We start from the raw sequence: 27,778 nt of genomic DNA, 5'->3' as shown, positions 1-27,778 counted from the left end.
AGACATACAAACAAAAATTTCAAAAAAGCGATTTTCGGTTTCAGGGTGGTTAATTATATATGTTAGGACCAATTATTTTTGGAAAATCGAAAATTACCAGAAAAATTTCGGCTACAGATTTATTATTAGTATAGATAACACAAGCAACAATATTAGTACCCTAATTAAAATTACTGTTTTTAAGAAAGCACGAGCTAATGACGCTGGTACGAAATGCGACTCGTAATGCACGTGGTACTGCAAATGGGCTGGGAAGGTTGGCTACATTGTCTCCGTGATTCCGTTGCCAGATTTTCGTTAGCAGACGACATTTTCACGTGAGGTCCAATGAAAAGCTCCGTACTCCTTTCCCCCTCCAACCCCCACACTCAACGTGTCATCGCTGCACAGCCCACCCCTCTAACCCGCACTTTCCTCTCGCCCTGCCAACTGCTTCCTGTTTAGTCGGTTCTTAACCTGGCTTTTAGTAAAGCAGACTACCGCCTTCTGAATTGCCGTCGACTCTAGAAAGGTATTGACAGTTCAGCGGCTTCTAAGCGTCACCATGGCAACCGCTCAAACTAACCAATCTGAGATCATGACAATAGGCCCACGTTGCCGACTGTTTCGCAGCGTGCACGTACTTTGTTCGGAAGTGTTGATGTTGTTGTTATTATTATTATTATTACTATTATTATTATTATTATTATTATTATTATTATTATCGATCAAATTCCAGCAGAATTAATACAAAAGGGTGGAAGCGCATTATCTAAAGAAATTTATAAGCTTGTACTTGCTATTTGGGAAAAGGAGATTGTACCAGAACAATGGAAGGAGTCCATAATCGTAACCTATCTTTAAGAAGGGGGACAAGACTAACTGTAGTAACTTTCGAGGAATATCACTTTTGTTAACGTCGTACAAAATTTTGTCCAATATTCTTTTAAGAAGATTAACTCCATATGTAGATGAAATTATTGGGGATCATCAGTGTGGTTTTAGGCGTAATAGATCAACTATTGACCAGATATTTTGTATTCGACAGATAATGGAGAAAAAATGGGAGTATAAGGGTACAGTGCATCAGTTATTCACAGATTTCAAAAAGGCATATGACTCGGTTAAGAGAGAAGTTTTATATGATATTCTTATTGAATTTGGTATTCCCAAGAAATTAGTTCGATTAATTAAAATGTGTCTCAGTGAAACTTACAGCGGAGTTCGTATAGGTCAGTTTCTGTCAGATGCGTTTCCAATTCACTGCGGGCTAAAGCAAGGAGATACACTATCACCTTTACTTTTTAACTTTGCTCTAGAGTCTAGAGTATGCCATTAGGAAAGTCCAGGATAATAGAGAGGGCTTGGAATTGAACGGGTTACATCAGCTGCTTGTCTATGCGGATGACGTGAATATGTTAGGAGAAAATCCACAAATAATTAGGGAAAACGCGGGAATTTTACTGGAAACAAGTAAAGAGATAGGTTTGGAAGTAAATCCCGAAAAGACAAAGTATATGATTACGTCTCGTGACCAGAATATTGTACGAAATGGAAATATAAAAATTGGAAATTTCTCTTTTGAAGAGGTGGAGAAGTTCAAATATCTTGGAGCAACAGTAACAAATATAAATGATATTCGTGAGGAAATTAAACACAGAATAAATATGGGAAATGCCTGTTATTATTCGGTTGAGAAGCTATTGTTATCTAGTCTGCTGTCAAAAAATCTGAAAGTTAGAATGTATAAAACAGTTATATTACCGGTTGTTCTTTATGGTTGTGAAACTTGGACTCTCACTTTGAGAGAAGAACATAGGTTAAGAGTGTTTGAGAATAAGGTGCTTAGGAAAATATTTGGGGCTAAGAGGGATTAAGTTACAGGAGAATGGAGAAAGTTACACAACACAGAACTGCACGCATTGTATTCGTCACGTGACATAATTAGGAACATTAAATCCAGATGTTTGAGATGGGCAGGGCATGTAGGACGTATGGGCGAATCCAGAAATGCATATAGTGTGTTGGTTGGGAGGCCGGAGGGAAAAAGACCTTTGGGGAGGCCGAGACGTAGATGGGAAGATAATATTAAAATGGATTTGAGGGAGGTGGGATATGATGACAGAGACTGGATTAATCTTGCTCAGGATAGGGACCAATGGCGGGCTTATGTGAGGGCGGCAATGAACCTCCGGGTTCCTTAAAAGGCAGTAAGTAAGTAAGTAAGTAGGTATTATTATTATTATTATTATTATTATTATTATTATTATTATCATCATCATCGTCATCATTATATTAGTCTGGTCAAAGACTACCGTATGATACAAATTTATGAGATTACGATTTCGCGTCAGCTGCTTAGTTCCGACACGGCACACAGGCGGCGCAAAGAGTCGCACTGCACTACCGCACAACTTCACAACGTCGCTCCCTTTCCGCGTGTGCGAGAGAGAACTGTCAATACCTTTCTAGTTTTGTGTAGACTGTAGATCTACTTTCGAAGAAATCCTCGTAACCTAGCATTATACATAAGCTTACATAATGTGGACCTCCCTGAACTTGGGGTCATCACGACGCAGGGCCACCACCGAGTAAGCATAGAACAATCAGGAAACACATATCCAGTCACATGATAGCCTATAACAACTATGGGCATGAGAGGAGAAACCTTCGCCCATGTACTACTTCTTGCTTACACCACCTTATAAACAAACGTACATTCTTCGTTCAACAGTGCATAATATTGTGGAATCCCGGCCACCAAGTCACTCAATTGAGTGCGCTCCTTGTATAATGGCAGTTGACTTAATATAATGTCAACATATATGTCGAATTTGAAGTCAGGTCACAAAGGGAAAAACACTAGAGGAGAGGGATTCGATCCGGTGGTGTGGATTGAACTTCGGCATAGCTCAATGGTTAGAGCACTTGGTACGTAGAACCAAGGACTGGGGTTCGATCCCCGGGCCGGAATGAATTTTTCTCCTCTAGTAACCATTGTTACCTTAACAGATATATTCTGTAGGACCAAAAATTAATCTTTACGTAGGGGAGTTAAGGGGTGGTCTGCAGTAACTCAATCGAGTTATTTGCGCCCAAGCCTTGCCTATGAAGGTAAATTTTATCAAACCCTTTCGAGCTGTCTGGTTAGGAAGAACGTAGGCCTAAGCTATGGGTGACTTCTCACCGTTATAATAGATAATTTCAAAGGGACTGACACTTAATGGACAAGCCACGGGATAAAACATTGGCTTAAAATTGAGAAAACCCAAAATGTTATCCGTTATGTCGCCTATGCGAGGCGCGCTTAGCGTCGCGATTAGGACGTAACGCTGCAAGATTAAAGGTTACGGGTTCGATTCCAGATGAGGTCATGTATTTTCTCGATTGATCTCAACCTTCCGGCCGAACTATGGCCCTGAGGTTTACTAAGTCTCTATCAGTATTTCCTTGAAGGTAAAGGTGGCGGGCATTTGGGACTGATATTTCTACTGTCATTAATATCGATTGCCTGTACAAGCAACAGCCTTAATTCCTCGCCACGCTATGGGCCTCTATGATCTGTAATGGAGTTGACTTTACCTTGTTTTTTAGGTTTGTGTCGTCTATGCTAATAGAGATTTCCATAGTCATTATGTTGTCCCTGTACAGACGTGTGCAAATTGTTAGACTCAAACGATAATATACAGAATGATTCACGAAGAAAGGTAAAAAATTTGGGATGTGAATTCTGAAGCCATTCTGAGTAAAAAAGTTGATATGAACATAGGTCCGTTTTCGAACAATGGCGGAGCTTGATGCATTTTTTTTTGGTAAAACGTCCCGCCTCAATGTGAATCAGACGTTACCATATGCTGCTGACTTGACATGTGAGACAAGGTCACGGATCGCAATGAATGACGTAACATTGGAATCTGCATTGTGAGCGATGTGGATAAGATAAGTTCATTCACCTCACAAACCAGGTGATGCGGCATTACAAATGTCCAACTCTCCCGAGCGATGAGCGCGATTCACGCCCGAGCGCAACAGTGCATTGAAGCAGGAGGAGGTACCTTTGAAAATGTGCGAAAACATCGACCCCGACGTCTAGAATATTAAGTATGTATGCATACGTGAATATAAACTTTAAATTTGTCCGTTATCTGTCTCTAAATGCCAGTTAGTATAATGGAATCTCAGACGTTTTTGTGAAATCAAAGCGCCATATCTCCGTAACCGTTCGAAAACGGACCAATATTCATATGAACTTTTTGACTCAAAATGACTTCAGAATTCGCATCCCAAATTTATTACCTTTCCTCATGAATCACCCTGTATATGATTCAAGTAACATATATTATACAGAACACATTTATTACATACTTTTTTGGAACAATTAATATTTAGTATGAAACCCTTTGTTCTTTATGGCCATTTTTATGCAATTTGGCATGCTGTTCATGAGATTTTCACATTGTTTCTTGACTTCTTCATCCCTGTGCCATATTTGGATAAGTGCTTCTATGAGGTCGACCTTGGTGGTAATCGTCGTTTTTTTTTTTTTTTTTTTTTTAGTTTTCTCTTTACGATAGACTAAAGATTTTCAATTGGATTTGCGTCTGGGCTGTTACCTGGCCAGGAAAGGACGTCTACATTATTTTCAGCTAGAAAATTAGTTACTGATCTGGGTTTGTGATAGGGTGCTCTATCCTGTATGAAGACACATTCATCATCAGAGAACCAGTCCCTCATGTATGGGAAAATTCGGGTTTCTCGGACTTTTTTGTACTGATCCTGTCGTATAGAGTCCTACAGTTATTATTTTGTGCCCAGCAATTCATGATATTTATGAAATTTAAAAAAATGTGGTGCTGAGTCTAATAATTTGCACACGTCTGTAAGCATTCACCTTAGCATAGTACAGCTACAATATTTTTCGTTCACTAATTCATGATCATAATATCGCCTCAGTTAGTTGGGAGGCCGGAGGGAAAAAGACCTTTGGGAAGGCCGAGACGTAGATGGCAGGATAATATTAAAATGGATTTGAGGGAGGTGGGATATGATGATGGAGAATGGATTAATCTTGCTCAGGATAGGGACCAATGGCGGGCTTATATGAGGGCGGCAATGAACCTCCGGGTTCCTTAAAAGCCATTAAGTAAGTAAGTAAGTAATATCGCCTCATTTACGCTAAACAATTTTTACAATGTCGTCAGAGAAATAATACAGCCAGGTTCCATCCGCAGACCAGAAGTCTGATAACCTCCAGAAGACCGGAGCCCCAAGCCTTTCCTGAATCAGCATCGTGAAACCGAAGCTGACAAGTGGGTTATCGTGCTCCTGATAGAGTCAGATCCTATTCGCAAACGAGTAGACTGTTAAGCCAGGAGCCCAAAGCATGGGAAACCAGTGATATCCCCGAATTCACACCAGCCTGTTTTTGAAAATTGCAGATGATAGAAAAAAATGAGGGGGAAATGAAGAGTACTGGTGGAATTATAGACGAAAACTGAGAACCCCGAGAAAAATATTTGCAAGCCTGAATTGTCCATAACAAATTCAATCACAATCTAGCCGGGGATCGAACCCAGACTCCTGCGTGCTACCACTTTAGCGGGACTAACAGGCAAACATTTATAGGGGCACCAATTACAAATTCCCTACAATTACTGCGACAACTTACTCATTACCAGTGGTAAAATTATATTCTACGGAAATTTAGCAATTTTAGCACTACATATTTGAGTAGTTTGCATCTAGGCCTACCTGCGATTAATTTAAGACATTCATCCATTCATAGTTTTCTGCCTAGGGGCAGGTATTTCACTGCAAATCCAGCATTCTCCAAACTTTCCTATTTTCTGCCTTCCTTTAAGTCTCAGCATATGATCCATATATTTTAATGTTGTTTATCATTTGATATCCTCTTCTGCACCGAACACTTCTCCCGTTCACCATTACTTCCAGTGCATCCTTCAGTAAGCAGTTTCTTCTCAGCCAGTGACCCAGCCAATTCCAATTTTCGTTAGGTTAGCCGGTTAATTACCGGTTATTTTTACTTGCCGTTTTAGCCTGATAACCGGTTATTTTCATCAATAGCCGAAAGACCGGTTTTTTTAAATATGTACTAAGTCAAATATATTGTTTTAAATGTATCTCAAATGTCAGTCAAACATCACTTCTTTCCATCATACTCTACGTAATCAGCTCTGTAAACTAATTGTATTGTGAGCCATTCCTAGATGGGTATGGGGTACTGCATTACATACTTTACTTCATCTATCCACAGATGGCAAAATTATATTCGACTCACATTCAACTGTCATTAATCTATGCCTATCTTAATCGCTAACTTTCTCTGATTGGCATATATAAATAATTGTGAGGATATTATAGCATTTCAAACGGCGATAATTTTTTTTCAGCATAGACTTAGGTTATAGATTGCCTGTCGGAATGTGTCATAATCAAGAATACAATTGTAAAAATTGGATAATTTTATTTTATTTACTCTACCTATAACCCTAATGTGAATAAAATAATTAGATAAATCGTAGGGGAGAGTTGCCGAATTTGGACCGTTGCCTAAATTGGACCGCAGTTGTATTTCCATATACAGAAGTATTTCAAACATTTCAGTTGGCACCACTGCTTGCTGACGCTGCCTAAGGAGCTCATCTCGAAGTTCAGTGAGCTGCAACCATCTTAGCGAATAGGATTGCCGTTAATGTGTTTTGGTATTTTCTCTTACAGTTTTTACACTACGGATCTTAAGCTTTTATATACAGTAGGAGTAAGTAATAACAATTTCTACACTATACGTTACAAGTATTTTTCATTAGCTACTATCTGCGTGTTTTAAAACTAGTTTTTAATTTCATGTGTTTGTTTAGTGTCGTCTGTTTGCATAAGTGAACAAGTTGCCTAGGTTGGACCTCTGCTCGTTGCCTGGATTGGACTGGTCCAATTTAGGAAATTGTTAGTATTTTTTTTTAAACATAAATATAAAGCATTATATTATGGTCAATGTTAAGAAAAAATAATGTATTGGGGGATTCTGGGTCTTTATGTTTCCAAGATGTCAAAAAAGGGAACCTACCAGAAATGAAATGATGCTTTGAAGATGGCGGTAGCAGCATAAAGAAATGGTGACTATGGACTCAACGAGTGTGCTCGCGTATATGGAGTGCCATAGACTATGCTGATTGTAAAAACGCTTTCCAATGAAGTCCTTCAGAAGGCAAGCAACCTTCAATTGAGATATGGAGAAAATTATTGCCGACCACATTCTCGTTTGAAGAAAGGTTTTATGGGTTGGCAATCAAAGATATGCATAAGCTTGCTTTTGATGTCGCAGGAAAATATGATGCTCCCTACACTTTTAACAAGGAGGAAAAAATGGCTGGAAAGAAGTGGTTCTGTGCTTCTATGAAGCGAAACTCAAAACTTTTTTTCTCCGTCACCCAGAAGGAGCATAAATGACCCGAGCTAAGCGGTTCAATAGGGAGAGTGTTATCCAGTTTTCCGACCTGCTGAAAAAAAAAAAACTGTCGATGAGAATGGTATCACAGCAAATAGGCCTACTGTGTTCAACATTGACGAATGTGGATTTACAACGGTGGAAAAGAGGCAACAGGAAGTTATAGCTCAGAAAGAGAAACACCAAGTTGGAGCCGTAAGTGGTGAAAGAGGTGTAAACACCACAGTAGCCTGTGTTGTCAATGCGGCGGGGTTCCTTATACTGCCACTGGTAATTTTCAAACGCAAGAGGAAATCATGTCACCTTTTTATTTTTTATGTCTACGTTTCCTTATTCACAGGAGTTTCATAGCCAAACAAACAGGAACTTTCCAATTTTATGTAGGCCTAACATTTTTGCATTTTTTTTTTTTTTTTTTTTTTTTTTTTTTTTTTTTTTTTTTTTTTTTTCTATGAGTCTTCCTGTAATTTTGAAATAGGCTATGTAACCGAGACAAGCAACTAATATAAAACTAATTCATTGCAAAGAGAAATATTCTGAGTGTAACAATCAGCTTGATTGCAATAGTGTTTCTGTAATTAATTTATCTTGTTTTTCTTTAATTTTTCATCAAAGTACAGAGAATTGTGTAACTTCTTTCGCCAAATGTTAATATCTGATATATTTTAACGTAAAATTTGGTGAATTAAAGATATTTATAATAAATACCCTTCTTCTACTTATTTGTTTACTATTACTAATGTATTTTTGCGAGGTCCAAATTGGGACACTATGAGTCCAAATTAGGCAACCGGTTTCCCAATTTGGACCATTTCCATGATTTTGGTTTTACTTTTTTATATTTATTAGGAATTGTGTAATTTAAAATATAAGAATATAGGATGAAAGTACATAGAATGTAGAATGTACTACAACATATTTTGATTTAATTTAATCATTATTAAAGACATGGGATTAAAAAACAAAAAACTGGTCCAATATAGGCTACCTTCCCCTATATTTCATTGCAATTTCAGAACCTCTTATTTCTTGTATTTTGTTTACGGATATCTTTTATGATCAACAGCATCTATTGATGTCATTTTAAGTAAGTTAGTTCACACTTGACTGTAAATTGTTCTTCTTTGATGCATATTAACAATCTCTCACTCCGTCTACCCCATGGTAACAATGATTTCACACTACTCCTTTAAACGTAAAGTTGAAAAAGTTCAAATATATACTATAACAAGCCACACATCAAGCGCGAGAACTTAGGAAGAAGACAAGAGTACTCAATTCAAATAAAATCAGAAAAAACTATGATTAATGTTAGTAGATAGTAATAAAAATATGAGAATAAATAATAGGTATATTTATAATGAGGCAACTTTCTGCGAGAAAATAGGATACATCTTCCTCTATCGCCTTAGTAATTGGGTACCGGAAGATGTTGCAATTACTGTGTAGGGCGGTATTAACTCGAAACACTGTAGCCCAAGACTCTTGTTTGCACTCATTACGGAATGAGTTGCATACCGATTGAACTACCTGGCTAAGTAGACTCCATCATCTGCCGCACCGAGTATTTCTTTTAGCATGTCCAAAATCATGCCTTTAATGACAATCTGCCATAACTCCGAGATTACCTGACTTGTCTAGTTTCTCCAGTGAATAGGAGTTATAAATTATGGACACCGAGCGAATTTTCCTGTGTTTTGTTTCTCTGTGCGCCAGCGTATAGTTCCACTTTCAAGCGCTAGAGGTTAGTGTAATCGAGCATAGGCTAAGATAATAATTGAGAATAGAGTTGAGACACGGGATCCAAACATCGCCTACCTTATTGCATAATCCAGTAACGCCTTGCTTCAAATAAATTCAAGTTAACAGCTTTTCCTTATTTCTCAGTGACAAACTAGTTGTAATAATAATATTTTATATTTCAGATATAATAAATTATATTATAAAATAATATAATACATTATAATATTAAGTATCGAATTCGTTTAATATTTGTATATAATATAATACAGGTATATGGTTTTACTTCTCATAAGAGTTTTGTTTTTCCATTTTCAGTGCTATCAAATCATTACATATTTTAATTGTTGTTGGGTTCAACGTCTCAACTCTCATTATAAAGGAACTCTAGAGTCTAGACATTACAGTTAATGACGGATTTATTATTTTATGGATCCAATTTATTTTATTTGAGTACATAACGTGCCTAGATATATTAATTATATGTCTTATATTTCTGCTGTGTCGACTGCTAGCTGGTGTGATGTCAGCGCCAACTCTAGGGAGAAAGCAGAATCTGACGCTTTAGCTGGCTTGAAGGTCATTGAAATCAGTCCGGCTACATCAAAGGTACCGACGCGAAGTGTCCATTCTTTATAATCCCTATTCACTGGTTTCTCTTTCTGAATTTCGAAGTTCTGTTACTGAGTGGATCTCTAAGTAGTCTAGAACCTACAATCACCGCCATCTACCAATCTGTGGACAATCCACAAGGGACATTTTCCACCACTCACAGTAACTAGGGGCTTCTCGGGGTTCTCCTGTTTTCCTAATATGTTTCGACACTATTCCATCAAAACCTCTCACTTTCATTATTATGACTGTAAGTATTTCTCCAATCACCGCTCGCCGACATGCGGAATTTAACCTAGAGCCCTAGAGGCTTGTGAAATTGCCTGCATGCATCCTGAATACACAGCGAGCCTTAGCACAATTGACCGGTGTGGGTAACAATATTATTAGTTGGGGGGGGAGGTTGGAACAATAAAGAGAGATTAATCCTAGAGTTAGGTCATCATAATGATGATGATGATGATGATGACGACGAACATCGTCATCAAAGATTGTTTTGTTCCCTTCCTCCTCGATTCCATTCACTTATTTCTTTGACGTTTCATGTCGACTTTGCCTAGTAGATTTTATTGACCTGTTTATTCTTGAAAGTGTTCTTCCTATATCTTATAAATAAGTATGTAATTACTAACAATCCGGACTGTTTGATAATCGAGACTTTTACTGTAGGGTACTGTAGGTATAATAAAAAAGTATTAAATTTATGTAGGCTTATAAATAATGGAGAAATGTTCCTGACAATTTCAAAATTGTATAAAACAAATAGTTTTAAGGTAGACTAATAGGTATTCTGCTCAACATATGGTGTTTCAAATGAAAAGATATTTTTGTGTGTGTGTGTGTGTGTGTGTGTGTGTGTGTGTGTGTGTGTGTGTGTGTGTGTGTGTGTGTGTGTGTGTGTGTGTGTGTGTGTGTGTAAACTGCTCCACAGATTTTGTTACCTGTGGGGAGGGTACTGTAATCTTCCTTTTGTTACATTAAATTGTCGAAAAATTGTGAATAGATTTCGGAGTCAATGTTCACCAGGAGTAATAAAGTACCTAGTGATGACGAGGATTCTACTTGAGATAGAGGGAATGTTTGTTTAGCTTGAACTATACTACGTTGCAATACTAACTTTTAGGTCTTCAAAATCCGAGCCCTAGTCATGAGTAAGAACAGGTCATTCATTCATTCATTCATTCATTCATTCATTCATTCATTCATTCATTCATTCATTCATTCATTCATTCATTCATTCATTCATTCATTCATTCATTCATTCATTCATTCATTTATTTTATTCCATAGATCTTACATGAGCAATGAAGCTTTAAGATGTGGAACATGTCAACATTTTACAATATTACAATTACAATTTTTACAAATTTTTATAGTTTTACAATTTAGTAATTTTCTACAATTTTTACAATTTTGTACAATTTTTTTACATTTTTTTTAATTTTGGCGAGATGTAGTGAGATGAGATGAGGTCCGAGGATTCGCCAAAATATTACCCGGCATTTGCCTTTTCGGTGGGGGAAACCTCGGAAAAACCCAACCAGGTAATCAAATCAAAGGGGGTTATCAAATCAAAGGGGTCAGGTAGGCTACTCTGAATTTGATGATGATGATGATGATGATGATGATGATGATGATGATGATGATGATGATGACGATGACGATGACGACGTACATCTTCATCAAAGATTGTTTTGTTCCCTTCCTGCTCGATTCCATTCACTTATTTCTTTGACCTCGATGCTAAGTCGGAATAGGAGTTCGCTTGGATGTTTTGACCTCATGGGGAATAGAGAATGGGAACAAAAGACTGGATTGTTCCTCTGGAAGGCGAGAAAGATTAGAACTTCAGCTGTTGAAGTTTGTGACACGAACTGAGGAAGGGATAATAGTATCTACCCAACTGTACACTTTTATGTCTTTTAGGTTAGGATATATTATAATGTGTTTTATTGTGCCATTTTCATTTTAATATTTGTGTTCTTTTAGAGCAGCGTTGTCAGACAGGGATTAAACGGAGCGGAGCGCTCCACTAGACTGGTTGCGTGCTCCGGTGTTTCCACAGACATAAGCAAGTTCACGCTCCGATCTAGCTCCACAACCGGTTTTGGAGCTTACAACTCTAACAACACTGTTTTAGAGAGTAGTTGGATATAATCATAGGTGGGGGGGAACCTACAAAGAAGGACTTGTTTTGGGTACAAAGCACATACGGTCAGAAGACCCGTGCATTGGATTTGATAGAAAATTAAGATAATATAAAATCTGTATGTATAATATTACTCAATAAATCCATCTATCTATTTCTTTGATGTTTCATCTCGACTTTGCCTGGTAGATTTTATTGACCTGTATATTCCTGAAAAATGTTCCTGCTATATTTTATAAATACGTATGTAATTTCTAACAATCCGGACTGTGTGATAATCGAGATTTTTACTGTAGGGTACTGAAGGTGAAATAAAAAAAAATATTAATAATGGAGAAATGTTCCTGACAATTTCAAAATTGTATAAAACAAATAGTTTTAAGGTAGACTAATAGGTATTCTTCATAAAGAGTTTTCCACTAAATGTAATTAAATTAGGCCTACGTTTTATTTTCCTTAGTCGCGACTATACTGCCGCAAGCATGATTGCCTTCGAACTGAATAAATGATGACGTCGCTTATCACAGCACTACGTCACAGCAGTGTAGCCAGAGCGTATCTAATATTTAACAGGACGGGATTCACACGCAATGCCTTTATCTAACGTAACAAAAAGCTCTAGTGTTTAACGCGCCGATATATCGATCCTGCCTTTTTATCAATATGTTTCCATCTATGTGAAGTTTTAGTTAGAGATGAAGTACAGGCTCATAATTCAACTTCTTCGTCGCTGCTCCACGAGGACTTCCATTCCTGCTGTTTACTTTCATTGTCGATCTCTATCTCTGGCAAGACATCCTTCACTGTTACCTCGAGATGTAAAGACAGTTCTTCCGGTGGCTAAAGAGAGCAGCACCAGTCACCAGCAATTAAAGCAGCTGTCGTTGATTTATATCGCACCTCCCCTTTGTTAAATATGTGGTGTTACTCGGGGGAATATAGCTGGCATGTGAGTTACCAGTTCTAATGTATACGATGACATCGCTCTGTACTGCCCTTATGTACAAGTTCCAGACAAACTATTTAGGACTTCAAAATGTGATAAAATTTCTGATATTCATTTTGTTTCCAAAATTTGACGACGAAGTATATACATTACTTTATCATCTACAAAAAAAGTGAGAATGTAAGTATAATAATAACTACTATTAAATCTCAAGCACTGATTCGGTATGAAAAACTTATCAGATTACTAGGAAACAATTGGTATTCATACAGTCCTCTCTGTAAATTGAAAACTCAAAAAAGTTTCATATCCATGGTTCAAGAATTAAAACAGAAAATCAATATCCCGAATTTAAAAGAAAACTTAAAAATTATGCCAAACCCTTTAACTCTATTAAATATAGAATATAATCTAAATTTAACAGAAGAAATACTGAAATCGGAAGTAAGCACTGAAATAATGAAACAATTGTCTTTAGAGACAATTAATATTAGGTACCCTCCACAAAACTGGCTTCATTTATACACCGACGGATCCTTGATCTCCAGAGAACAAGGTGCCGGTGCAGGTGTTACGTGCTGTCTCTTCTCACTTTATAAGATCTCTTGGATATGGAACAACAAGTTTTAATGGAGAAATCGTTGCAATAAGTAAAAGTCTCAGGAATCTTCTATTTCACATCAATAAAATTAAGAATGCAGTTATTTTGTCAGACTCCAAAGCAGCTATTCTATCAATCGTCTCTAAACACACACCTTCATCTCAAACAGCAGAAATAACTAAAATGCTCTCTCAATTAATATCACTCAATAAAAGAATTGTATTCCAATGGATACCATCCCATTGTGGAATCCTGGGAAACGAGAATGCGGATGCTTTATCAAAGAAGGGCAGCATTGCTACTTACAGACCTGTTATTAAATCTACGTATTACTCTGTGAAAAGATTTATCAAATCTACATACCTAGACTTCAACAAACAAAATTTGATAACAAAATCTCAAGGGAAAAAAGGGAACTCTCTGCATCATAATCCACAGTTAATTCCCGATTTGCCACGAAAATCGACTGTAGCTGCATTTAGATTGGCAACAGGCCATGATTGTTTGGCCAAACACCTGCATAGAATTGGAATATATCAGTCCCCTAACTGCCCATTGTGCAACTCAAACCAAGAAATGGATTCGGAACACCTCAAAATCTATGATTCAGTGGCTGACCATGATAATATCTTTGAAAAATATTGGAGTGCAAGAGGTCAAATGACTTTATTGTCAAACGCCTGGCATTAGAAAACAACAACAACAACAATATTAAATCTCAAAATTATGAAGATATTTACTCGACGTTTAGCATGGATCTGTGTAGCCTACCGTAATGTTCAGTGCCAACATCCCAATTAATAAATTAAATAATCTATATTTTAGGGAATTTCTAAAAAAGAAATACATAGAAAATTAGTGGATTTTCAGTGATGAGCGACATGCAATATCCGAATGAAACACGAAAAAGTATCAAACAACAGGAATATCTTGCAGTACATCATGCACCAATAACGTCATGTGCTATCCAAAGAATTTCATGCAATATAAAATCATTTCAAGTGACATCCGCATATGTTCAAGTTCCGTAACTTACGAATGCACGTTATTATTCACTGCAAAGATCACGATGAAAATGAACATCACGGCTCAAGCATGTGTTTACTAGTATAGCTTCAGAATGTCGGAGTTGACTGTACTCCAAGAACACGCAGTGGCGACGTGTTTGTTTATATCCTTATCCATTGCATTACCTATGTTCGGCGTACTCTATACCCAATGTGTCTTTAACTTCAGTCTTTAGGTAGCTGGAATACGAAGCCTAATAATAACAATAATAATAATAATAATAATAATAATAATAATAATAATAATAATAATAATAATAATAATAACGTGACAGTACTATATTGCTTTCCATAATTCCTGACAGGCAAAGTAAACATTGCCGGCAGAGGAAGGGAGAAAACTGTCAGGAACCTTGGCTTTGTTCACCACATACACGACTACATCATCGCTGGGATTTGAAGCCGGGGCAAGTGCTATGACATCTGGGCGGCCAAGACTGCTAATGCAATATTAATGAAAAAGATTAATTGTATCTATAAACATATGCAAGTTTCAGGTTTGACAGAAATCGAGCTTAATCTTTAGTTTGTTACCACTATTTAAGTCTTGTTTTGTGTATGAAAAAGATGTCCCGAATGGTGACCTCACGTCTATAACTTATGCCTCAGAATATTTGAATGATCATCCAACAAATACGGAGTTAACGCGTGGTTAGCACGAAGATCCCCTCCAGCAGAGGCCTATAGGTGGCTTGCGAAACAGGATTTCGTTATTCGCTCTAGTTCTGAAATTCATGATGCTGGGTGAACACCGGTCCCATACACTGGTCGAAATTACACGAGGAAACTTTTTACCTCATGAAGACTCCAGCCAGCTCTCATTCCGTAACGCCAGAACAAGACGTGACGCCTTAGACCAGGGCTGGGAATAAGCCTCTTTCTGAGCAAGCTCGCGCTCACAGAGAATAGAGAAACCAGCTGCGGACAGGTGGATAAGAACGACAAACAACGTAGAGGTTCAGTGTCGTGCAATTCACAATGAGTGCAAGACGTGCTTCGCCTACATATGGACATAAATACTACATTTAATTTTGTTTACAACAAAAGTGAATGTAGCTTAGCCTACACATTGCACACCACTGATCGATGCTTATGTCCACGATGAACACAATTGCGGGAGTAGAAGGAGACCGCTATCTGAAGATCACTCAAGCTAACACATAAATCCCCCAGGCCTGCCTTAGACCATCACTTACCGATAAGAACCCGAACTAAGCACAATATAAGTCAAGCTTATTAAATAATTTTGTCAACAGTAATCTCACTAGACGTTTTGATTTATCTAGAGAAAATCAAAACTCGAGTGGGATTTAATTGACTATTACACGATTAGAAGAAAGTATATAAAGATTAGAAGTAACTAAGTACTCCAATACAATAAAATATTAATTGACTTCCGAAAATACAACTGTCTTCGAATGTATTATTGTACCATCTCAACATTACAAATATTACGCTAGATGCATGCTAGATGGCAGTAGTGAGCAATGCCTTCTCGTCGAGAAGTTCTCGATCTATTATACACGATGGCAATGTTGCTAGTCAAGAAGGCTTTGTTGATTCAGTTTCATTTTTATTAAAATGCAACATTCCACTTCAATTATCCGAATCCCAGTAATCAACGTCACTTGACAGATGATTTTCAATAAATCTTAATATTAAACAATCTCTGATACGTGACTATCCATAATATCATATAGCAGAAGCTATAACATAACCTAACTAATATACACAAGTGTTAGAAAAGTTTTAATTAACGACGATGACATAAAAAATAAACATGAATAATTTTAAAAGGAATAATTATTGAATATACAATTTTCAAATTTGAATGTGGTTGGTGGTTCAATTGATGTTATATTGGACGTGTGCGTAATAGAAGTGGAACTAGTTGATTTAGGCCTACATGGTGTATTCAACTTATTCAGAATTTCCGAATGAATAATTTTATAAGGAATAATTATTGAATGTACAATTTTCAAATTTGAATATGGTTGGTGTTCAATTGATGTTATATTGGACGTGTGCGTAATAGAAGTGGAACTCGTTGATTTAGGCCTACATGGTGTATTCAACTTATTCAGAATTTCCGAATGAATAATTTTATAAGGAATAATTATTGAATGTACAATTTTCAAATTTGAATATGGTTGGTGTTCAATTGATGTTATATTGGACGTGTGCGTAATAGAAGTGGAACTCGTTGATTTAGGCCTACATGGTGTATTCAACTTATTCAGGATTTCCGAATGGTGCTCTTCATTTATTTGTAAATCGGATTTCAGAAGATGCATAGGTATGATCAGCGATTTTTATTAATTCTTGTTCTTAAATGCCAATGCGAGTCATATTTGAAACTGCTGTGCATCGACTGGAGTGGTTTATATATATATATATATATATATATATATATATATATATATATATATATATATATATTACGTCCAGACCAGCGCAGTTTCAAATGTTGGCAAACAAAGAAACAAATGCTAGGGACGCAATAAAATTAAACAAATGCTAGGGACGCGATAAAATTAAACAAATGCTAGGGACGCGATAAAATTGTGCGAAAATCAGCCATGATTGGTTGAAATACGTCCTTTCTTACCGTTTTATTGGTCAAAAGTAGTATGACGTAGTAAGAATGTAATAGTCAGTTTAAATTTTATGTCATGCCCGTCTCCTAACAAGTACAGCGTACATTTCTGTCTAAAAAGCAGTCTGCTTCATGTAAGTTACTATATTTTCTTTATTGTTTCAGGAGCGGAGCAACGAAAGCAATGCAGGGGAGGAGACGGCAGCAACCTCAGAGGGTGAGTTATTTCTCGAATAATTCAGACCCCTGTGAAATTATTAACAATCAAATCTCGCAGAAATTACGATAAGTAGGCTACATTGAAGTCCAAATGAATATGAAGGATCTTTATACAGTAGTTTTTAGAATGTTTCTGATATGAAATTTATCTAAATATAATAGGCCCAATAATACTCTCCTTGAACATTAGGCCTACCTATCCGACAGTAAATACTGTCAAAGCAATCACTGCAAACATAATATTTTATTTATACGATCTAGTTATTTTGTACATTGTAGATTCCACTCTAATGAATATTTTAATACTTAACACGATTACTGGAGCTAAATGACAGCTGTGAATAATATGGAATGAAGATAAATGCAAACAAGACGAAGGCCATGGTTATCGGAAGAAAAATAAGGAAGATAAAAGTGCGAATTCTAAATGAGGCAGTAGACCAGTATAGGCCTACTTGGGGTGTACTATAAGCAATAACATGAGCTACTGCCAGGGAGTCTAAAAGGAGATAGTAATGACAAAGGCAGTTTTTCATAGAAGAAGGAGAATATTCTACGGACGTCTGAAAAGGAACTAAGGAAGACGCTAGTGAAGTGCTTTGTGTGGAGTGTGGAACGTTATGAACGTTATGTTTTATTTAACGACGCTCGCAACTGCAGAGGTTATATCAGCGTCGCCGGATGTGCCGGAATTTTGTCCCGCAGGAGTTCTTTTACATGCCAGTAAATCTACTGACATGAGCCAGTCACATTTAAGCACACTTAAATGCCATCGACCTGGCCCGGGATCGAACCCGCAACCTTGGGCATAGAAGGCCAGCGCTATACCAACTTGCCAACCAGGTCGACTGGAGTGTGGAAATGTATGGGACAGAAACATGGATATTATGACGAAGTAAAGATAAGCGACTAAAAGCATTTTAAATGTGGATATGGAGAAGAATGGAGCGTGTAAAATGGACAGACAGAATAAGAAAGAGTGGACCAAGAAAAAATTATGCTGAAACTGATCAGGAAGAGGAAACGAATTGATTGGCTCGCTGGGTGAGAAGAAACTGCCTACTGAAGGATGCACTGGAAGGAATGGTGAACGGGAGAAAAGTTCGGGGCAGATAAAAAAGTTAATTTTTTTCTTCCACCATGTTAATAATGTCAAAAAAAGTATTTGTATAAATTCTGGCCACTCGAACGCAATTACGAAGACCGTAAAAATAAGTTTCCCTAGGGCCGTTTGTAGAAAGAAAACACAATTTCATTGAAAAAAATATTGGAACAGATACAAGAAATAATGAGCTCTTTTCCAATAAATTCCCCACTGGAATTGAAACATTTGTCATACCGTGGAATCGACAGACAGATGCAGACGGCTGTCACACACTGGTTCCGATCCCAGGCGGCAGAATACTACGACACAGGGCTGCGAAATTTGATCTCACCGTATGACAAATGTCTCAATTCCAGTAGGGAATGTGTTGAAAAATATCTAAAAAAATTGCTGAAATTGCATTTATTTTTTGTAAACGGCCCCAGGGAAACTTATTTTTTGTAGCCCTCATAATTGCGTTTCAGTGGCCAAAAGCATTTGTTTTGACGTTATTAACATGGTGGAAGAAAAAAATAACTTTTTTATCTGCCTCCATGAGAATGTTTGCTTGTAAGAGGAAGGCAGAAAATATGAAAATTAGGAAATGCTGGGTTTGCAGTCAAACACCTACCCTTGGGCAAAAACTATAAATGAATGAGTCCTATTACTGCAACATCCCTTACGTTGACATTTTTATCATTATTATTTCCATTATTAATATTATTATTATTATTATTATTATTATTATTATTATTATTATTATTATTATTATTATTAACAATAGCAATGTCTTCCTTATTTACCACATCATGGGAGATGTTTCCTAAATAGTTCAATAATTTGTGAAAGAGTATATTTTCCTCCTGGACCTCTCGCACATTATGTTGGTAATTTAGTAGATTAGTGTGATCTAATATTAAAATGTATTTTGTCTGACAACATGAAATTCATTTCTTTGACTAAACAGGTTACGATTCACAAGACCTAATCTAAAAATATGTTTTGTTTGATCATGTGAAATGATTAGTACGAATTCCTAAAACAGAATACCGCTTTGAAATGTATACCGTGCCCTACTTAAAATACATATTCCAAAGTCGCTACCATGCTATTTTCTGTCTTCGATATTTCAATAAGCCACCATACCAAGTAGGTCTATAAGTTATATCTTATTTAATTACGCTTATCTTGATATAGTGTTGAATTGGAATCACAACGCAATACAATTGAATTATGTATTGATATTAATATTAATACCGGTATTACTAATTAATTATTAATTACGTTCAAATTTCACAAACTTAGTTATACTCCCATTTCATGAGTTTACTTTACTGCAAACCAAAATTATTGTTGCCAATATAACAGTTAGAAAATAACTGCCAGTTGTCGTATTTGCCAGTACTCGAAATTCGAAACAAAGTTGAACTCGTCACTGGAACTCTCTGCCGCCTGAAGTCAAGGGCTGCCTAACATTGAAATCTTTCAAATCCAAGTTAGAAAATTATCTTATGACGAGTTGGCAAACTAACTTACTATTATGACAAGTGTTGTATTGCATGTTTCCACGTATTCACATTTTTTTTTATGTTCTAATGATATTTAATTTACTTTATATTTTTGTTTACATATTTTCCAATAATGGTATATCTATAATGTGATGAATTGATTTATATATAATCATAATTTTCCTTACTGTGTGTACCTAAAAATTTTGTATTCATTGTATGCTTTGTACTGCACTATTTTATTACTACTACTATTATTATTATTATTATTATTATTATTATTATTATTATTATTATTATTATTATTATTTTTTTTTTCTTTATTGTTCTAAAACAGCATGTTCCATTGCATACAATATTTGCAATACTACATGCTATGTTTATGTTACATATTTTATAGTTCATAGTTGATATTCATATAGCAGTACACTATTGCGATATACAGAGACGGTTAAAATAGATATTACAATCCAAAAATTAAAATAAAGAAAAAAAAATTATCTACTCTACACAATATATGATCAAGTAGCCAATTATAAATCTTATGCTTAAGTACATTACAAATCCACAATTAATTAATACATTATAAATACACCTTACACATCCACAATTAAATTATCTATGTACTATATAGAATCAATCCGCTCGCCAGCTACAAAGCTTATGCCTAAATGCATTATAAGAAAATTTTGTAAAAGTGTTGCAATATTACATGCTATGTTTATATTATTAATCGAATTTAATACATGTAGAATAGTTCATAGTTATCTAGCAATACACCATTGTAGTAGAGTCAAATTAAATTACACCGTACAAATCCAAAATTTAAAATATGTATCACAAATCCACAATTTAAATTGTACCTTACAAATTCACAATTTAAAACATTATACATTACAAATCCATAAATTTAAAATATGCATCACAAATCCACAATTTAAATTATACATCACAAATCCACAATTTAAAATAAGTATTACAAATCCACAATCCAAATTGTACCTTACAATTCACAATTTAAAATACTATACATTACAAATCCACAATTCAAACTGTATCCTACAAATTCACAATTTAAGACATTATACATCACAAATCCAAAACTTAAAATATGCATTATAAATCCACAATTCAAATTGTACCCCGCAAAGTCACAATTTTAAAATATGCATCACAAATCCACAATTGAAATTGTACCTTACAATTCACAATTTAAAATATTATACATTACAAATCCACAATTCAAATTGCACCTTACAAATTCACAACTAAAATATTATACATCACAAATCCACAATCCAAATAAAATCTTCTACTCTATACAATGGAGGATAAGCTAGCCAATTATGTCTTATGCTCAAATACATTACAAGACAACGCTGTACAAGTGCTCCAATTTTACATGCCATTTCCACGCTACATACATGTTCACACTCACTCAACAACACACTATTGCAATAGACGAAGTCACACTTGAATTGTACATCACAGATACACAATTTAAAATCTTACAATTGTATGCCTACTTGGATTCATGTTTACAAAGTGTTGCACCCATTTGCATTCATGTTTATAATGTGTTAAAGTCTATTTATTGTATGAATGTTTTGAATTGTTTGTAGTGTTTCAAAATGAGTTGATCTTGAGCAACTGGCCACTTTCCATGATTCATTACTATTTCATGTCTAAAGATGTCCCTCTGCTGCTGAAGTTTTCTACACCTGTAAATTAGATGATCCACAGTATTATTATTATTATTATTATTATTATTATTATTATTATTATTATTATTATTATTATTATCAATAATTGTCTTATTTTTTTATACTTTGTATGTCTCATTTATTTTGACCTGCTGTTCACATTTTATTATGATTTTTCTGTAGCCTATGTTATATATTGTCTGATTTCTACTTACTTGTTGTTTACATTTTATTATTATTATTATTATTATTATTATTATTATTATTATTATTATTATTATCTTATTCAGTTTTGTGTGTAAAATTGTAGTGTACTTTGTAAATTTGTAGTGTTTTTTGTAACGCAGTTTTACTCCTGGTTGAGTGTTAGAGAAGGCCGTATGCCCTTAACTCTGCCAGGTTAAATAAATATCACTATTATTATTATTATTATTATTATTATTATTATTATTATTATTATTATCTTATTCAGTTTTGTGTGTAAAATTGTAGTGTACTTTGTAAATTTGTAGTGTTTTTTGTAACGCAGTTTTACTCCTGGTTGAGTGTTAGAGAAGGCCGTATGCCCTTAACTCTGCCAGGTTAAATAAATATCACTATTATTATTATTGTTATTATTATTATTATTATTATTATCTTATTCAGTTTTGTGTGTAAAATTGTAGTGTACTTTGTAAATTTGTAGTGTTTTTTGTAAAGCAGTTTTACTCCTGGTTGAGTGTTAGAGAAGGCCGTATGCCCTTAACTCTGCCAGGTTAAATAAATATCACTATTATTATTATTATTATTATTATTATTATTATTATTATTATTATTATTATTATTATTATTATTATTATAAAAGAAAATTCAACCAGACATCTAGCAAATCACTATAATCCACTCGCATATTTAATAATAGGGGGGGGGGAAATGGTTAGGTTTCACCCTTAGGGTATTAAGTAAGCTGATCCAGCTATAGAAATTACAGAGAACAGAGATTAACAGACTTTATCAATACATGTGTTGCAGAGAACCAGAAACTTTAACCTATGTGCAGCAGTAACACCCGCATTTGTATGTATAACTCACAAGCTGCAGAGGATATAGATTAACAGATTTTATTAATACGTGTGTTGCAGAGAAACAGGAACTTCAGGAGACACAGCCCTCGCCGCAAGAGGGTAGCAGATTGTGGACAGTAGCGAGACTATCGGATAGGGCGCTCTATCGTCAAGAAATGGCGCGGCAACTTCACATCATGAGAGGTAAGTGCAGAGGATTATAACACTCACATCTTACTGCCCTCACTAACGTGTTAAAAACAGAAGCTGCCAAACTTACTCATGTGAAGCACCGCAACCCACTGCAGAAAATCTATATAATATATCATTTGAACTGGTAATGGAAATTACGGGAAAACGGCTGAAAAGATTTTAACAAATTACCCCTCATTTTGAAGTTTGGAACCCAAAGTTTTTTTCAGAAAAATAGTAGTTTTCAGTAAAAGTCAATTTTCCTACATCATTTTCCTATTTTCCAAAATTCATCTGTCGTTACTAACTAATTGCATTTCAGAATAAAACAAAACACACACTACAGTAAACAATATTACACGAAGGCCATGATCTTCAAGAATGTTGACTTATTTAGAGGTCAAATTAAATTGGTTATTAAAAACTTCAAGACTTACTAAAACTAATTTACAAGTCTGATTCTGGTGTCTAATTTTCTGAGTACAACTGTGTATTGGATATTAAAACTACAACACTTGAGGTGGTTAGATGACATTATTACCATTAAGAATGAAATACTATTATAGTTAATGTCATTCTGTGGCTATTTTTCATTAATTATACATATTAATGCTATATTGATGATATGAAAGTGAAACGTTTTGGGGTTATATAATAGATGTAGAGAATATCTTAAATTAGATCTTGAGTGGCGGCTATGTAGTATATACAGTACCTATATATTACTGAAAACTATACGTAAGATAATAATATTATTAAAAATCAAATATTTTTATAGTTATTAATCAAGTGGTGTTGGGTCTTTTTCATATATTTAATGGCGGTTTAGTATAGATATTTATATGCGTGATTCTCTTCAGTACTGGCTCGAGAGAGCGCAAAAATTAGAGTTCCTAAGGAAAGACCAAATGGTATTACTTACTGATAAAATAAGAGGCCTACAAGATTTTGTAGTCTCCCGATCATTTCAGCAAGATCTCATTTCATCAAGATCTCTTAGCAAGATAAAATGATTTTACTCTCTACATTTCAAGGTAGTTTACGAAACATGCAGCAGCTATACCAAGATGCTATGTCTATTGTTTTAAGTTTCACCTACAATCCACAATGACCTGAAATAGCTACTGCTTTACTCCCACATGAAAAACCCACTGATCGTCCTGACATTGTTACTTGCGTTTTCGCGTTCAAACTAAAAAACTGAAGGTGTATAGGTTCAAGAAAAAGTATTTGGCATAAAAGCAAACATTCAGAGGGAGTATGTTTCATTATTATGGAAGCAAATAAATTTCAGAATGTCTGGTATTCTTCACTGAAAATAAATCTGAAAAACGTTTATTTGAACGTCTAATGAACTTAGTTTGCAACATTTGCTGCACAAGCCACTATTGCTTCATAACTGTAACTTTTATATCACTTCTAGTGGCTGCAAAACTAAGTTCATAAGAAGTTCAAATTAAAATTTTTCGATTTATTTCCAATGAAGAATACCAGACATTTTGGAAGTTATTTGCTTCAATAATAATGAAACATCCCTCTGAATGGTTTTCTTTATGCTAAATACTTTTTATTGAACCTACTGTATACATCTTCAGTTCTTGAGTTTCAATGCGAAAACGCAGTAACAATGTCAGGAAGATCAGTCGGTTTTTCATATGGGAGTGAAGCAGTAGCTATAGTCGCGACGCTGTTATTCCCTACGTGACTCCTCTTTGCTTACGTCTTAGGAAGTCAAGGCTCTATAAAGTTTAGGTAGGTAGTATCGTTCGCCATTTTTGTTCTTTCGTTGCTGAGCTTGTAGCGTGACACATGGTCTCATAAAAAACGTAAATAGAAAGAGAAAACGTAAGATTAATTTCATGCAATGGAAGGTTAATGTACGTAAGACACTAAAGGATCAGGGGAAGGAATACACTTCGAAGAAAGATGACATTAAATAAGCTGTAAAACGACCTGAACTGCTGAGTAGAATAATGTTGTAAGTTAATGTAAGCCTATAGAGTGCTAAAGGAGAATAGTTAAAGGTAATAAGGTTGGTTACTCTGAATTCTGACATGGTCTAATAAGAGAATAAAAAAAAAAAAAGGATTCTTGTCTGTGCAATATTGATATTGTATGCTTGAACATACGACCTAAGTTGTGTAATTTGATTCAGATTCTTATGATATAAATTTGTATTATTATTATTATTATTATTATTATTATTATTATTATTATTTAATGTACGCAAATGTAACAACCATAAATAATCAACCAGGAAATATGGACAGTATTTAAGATACTTTGCTTTACAACGTTGACATGCAACGTTTTTCTACTGTAAATGTTCAAAAAGTTGTGTTATTTGGAAGATGAAGGCAATACATATATATATATATATATATAAATGATGTGAATACTTATTGAAGTATTAATACAGACCTCACACTGCCGTGGGACTGAAGCCGGATGGTCTATGGCGAGTCTATGGCGAGTCCTTGGCATCAACCTCTTTGATTTGATTACCCCCCTTTGATTTGATTACCTGGTTGGGGTTTTTCCGAGGTTTACCCCAACCAAAAGGCAAATGCCGGGTAATATTTTGGCGAATCCTCGGACCTCACCTCATCTCACTACATCTCGCCAAAATGTAAAAAATTGCACAAAATTGTAAAAATTGTATAAAATTACTAAATTGTAAAACTATAAAAATTTGTAAAACTTGTAATTGTAATATTGTAAAATTTTGACTTGTTCCACATCTTAAAGCGTCATTGCTCATGTAAGATTTATGGAGTAAAATAAATGAATGAATGAATGAATGAATGAATGAATGAATGAATGAATGAATGAATGAATGAATGAATGAATGAATGAATGAATGAATGAACTGCCATATTTTCTAATATTTAACAATTTTAGTATGGAATAAACATATTTTTAATTTCCCGACAAACTATAAAAATTGACTTACAACGTTATTGTAGGCAGCCATTCAATTAGGAAAAAGTTTTTTGTGACATTTCACTAGTAAATGCGGTCTCAAAATTCTGTTTAATTGATTAGCCTATCTTTGAATCCAAGACATACGGAAATCATAAGAGGGAGCAGACGTGTTAAGAATCTATGAACTTGCCCTACAGTACAGGTTATGTTTGTTATTGAAGCTATAAACTTACAAGTGGCAGCAGGAATCGGAAGCTGTGGTGAGTCAAGGAGAAATTAACACCATAAGAACGAAGAGCTTGAATTTTGTGTAATTGCCATGGAAGAGCATTGTTCAAACTTGAGTTGGAGGAGGAGGAAGTGGTTATTGTAACTAATGCTGCGTGCCTCAACCTCTCGACCGGAATGTTTTGTGAAGACTACTCGTTGGTCAACCAACTTGCGCTACAATGTTGTTTGTTGCGTAAGGCTTATATTAAGGAGTGATTGCTTATCAATGTTATAATTTCATTAATTATGTCATGAGACATCCGCCTGTAACTAGTCTGATTAAGCCGTAGTTTCATTTCGGGTACATCCTCGGAACATAATTTCAGAAGATTGACAAAATTAGAAGACTCATCAACATGACCACGTAAGGCCAATCCTTGGCAAACCAAGAACAATATTGAAGTAAAAATTTTCCTTAAACAAACAGGCATTTCTTTTGCTTTAGAATGAGTACTTGATGACAGAATATTTACTCCTTTTTTCATAGAATTATTTTGACTAACTGAACACATATGCAAATAACTTTTTTTCATGAGATTTGACTCGTTTTAGAGCAACGGACCAGTTCTTAAAGCCGTATTTAACGAATGCATTATAGGAATCGACAGGTATTGGAGAAAAAATGGGAGTATAAGGGTACAGTACATCAGTTATTCATAGATTTCAAAATGGCGTATGACTCGGTTAAGAGAGAAGTTTTATGTAATATTCTTATTGAATTTGGTATTCCCAAGAAACTAGTTCGATTAATTAAAATGTGTCTTAGTGAAATTTACAACAGAGTACGTATAGGCCAGTTTCTATCTGATGCTTTTCCAATTCACTGCGGGCCAAAGCAGGGAGATGCACTATCACCTTTACTTTTTAACTTCGCTCTAGAATATGCCATTAGGAAAGTTCAGGATAATAGACAGGGTTTGGAATTGAACGGGTTACATCAGCTTCTTGTCTATGCGGATGACGTGAATATGTTAGGAGAAAATCCACAAACGATTAGAGAAAACACGGAAATTTTACTTGAAGCAAGTAAAGCGGTCGGTTTGGAAGTAAATCCCGAAAAGACAAAGTATATGATTATGTCTCGTGACCAGAATATAGTACGAAATGGAACTATAAAAATTAGAGATTTATCCTTCGAAGAGGTGGAAAAATTCAAATATCTTGGAGCAACAGTAACAAACATAAGTGACACTCGGGAGGAAATTAAACGCAGAATAAATATGGGAAATGCCTGTTATTATTCGGCTGAGAAGCTTTTATCATCTAGTCTTCTGTCAAAAAATCTGAAAGTTAGAATTTATAAAACAGTTATATTACCGGTTTTCTGTATGGTTGTGAAACTTGGACTCTCACTTTGAGAGAGCAACAGAGATTAAGGATTTTTGAGAATAAGGTTCTTAGGAAAATATTTGGGGGCTAAGAGGGATGAAGTTACAGGAGAATGGAGAAAGTTGCACAACGCAGAACTGCACGCATAGTATTCTTCACCTGACATAATTAGGAACATTGAGATGGCAGGACATGTAGCACGTATGGGCGAATCCAGAAATGCATATAGAGTGTTAGTTGGGAGGCCGGAGGGCAAAAGACCTTTGGGGAGGCCGAGACGTAGAGGGGAAGATAATATTAAAATGGATTTGAGGGAGGTACGATATGATGGTAGAGACTGGATTAATCTT

General features: G+C 35.3%; 1 protein-coding gene across 1 annotated transcript in view; it reads left to right on the top strand.

The window, feature by feature from the left end:
* Positions 1-27,778, top strand: part of fuss (SKI family transcriptional corepressor fussel) — a 166,480-nt gene that overhangs the window by 122,597 nt on the left and 16,105 nt on the right. Inside the window, exons 5-6 of the mRNA XM_069838675.1 lie at positions 17,321-17,372; positions 22,791-22,916. Of these exons, the coding sequence (XP_069694776.1) occupies positions 17,321-17,372; positions 22,791-22,916 (178 nt within the window). The remainder of the gene's footprint in view (positions 1-17,320; positions 17,373-22,790; positions 22,917-27,778) is intronic.

The sequence above is a fragment of the Periplaneta americana genome, chromosome 11 (assembly GCF_040183065.1).
Source record: "Periplaneta americana isolate PAMFEO1 chromosome 11, P.americana_PAMFEO1_priV1, whole genome shotgun sequence".
Lineage (NCBI taxonomy): Eukaryota > Metazoa > Arthropoda > Insecta > Blattodea > Blattidae > Periplaneta > Periplaneta americana.
The sequence above is the reverse complement of the archived record's forward strand: the minus strand, read 5'-3'. Positions and strand labels throughout refer to the sequence as shown.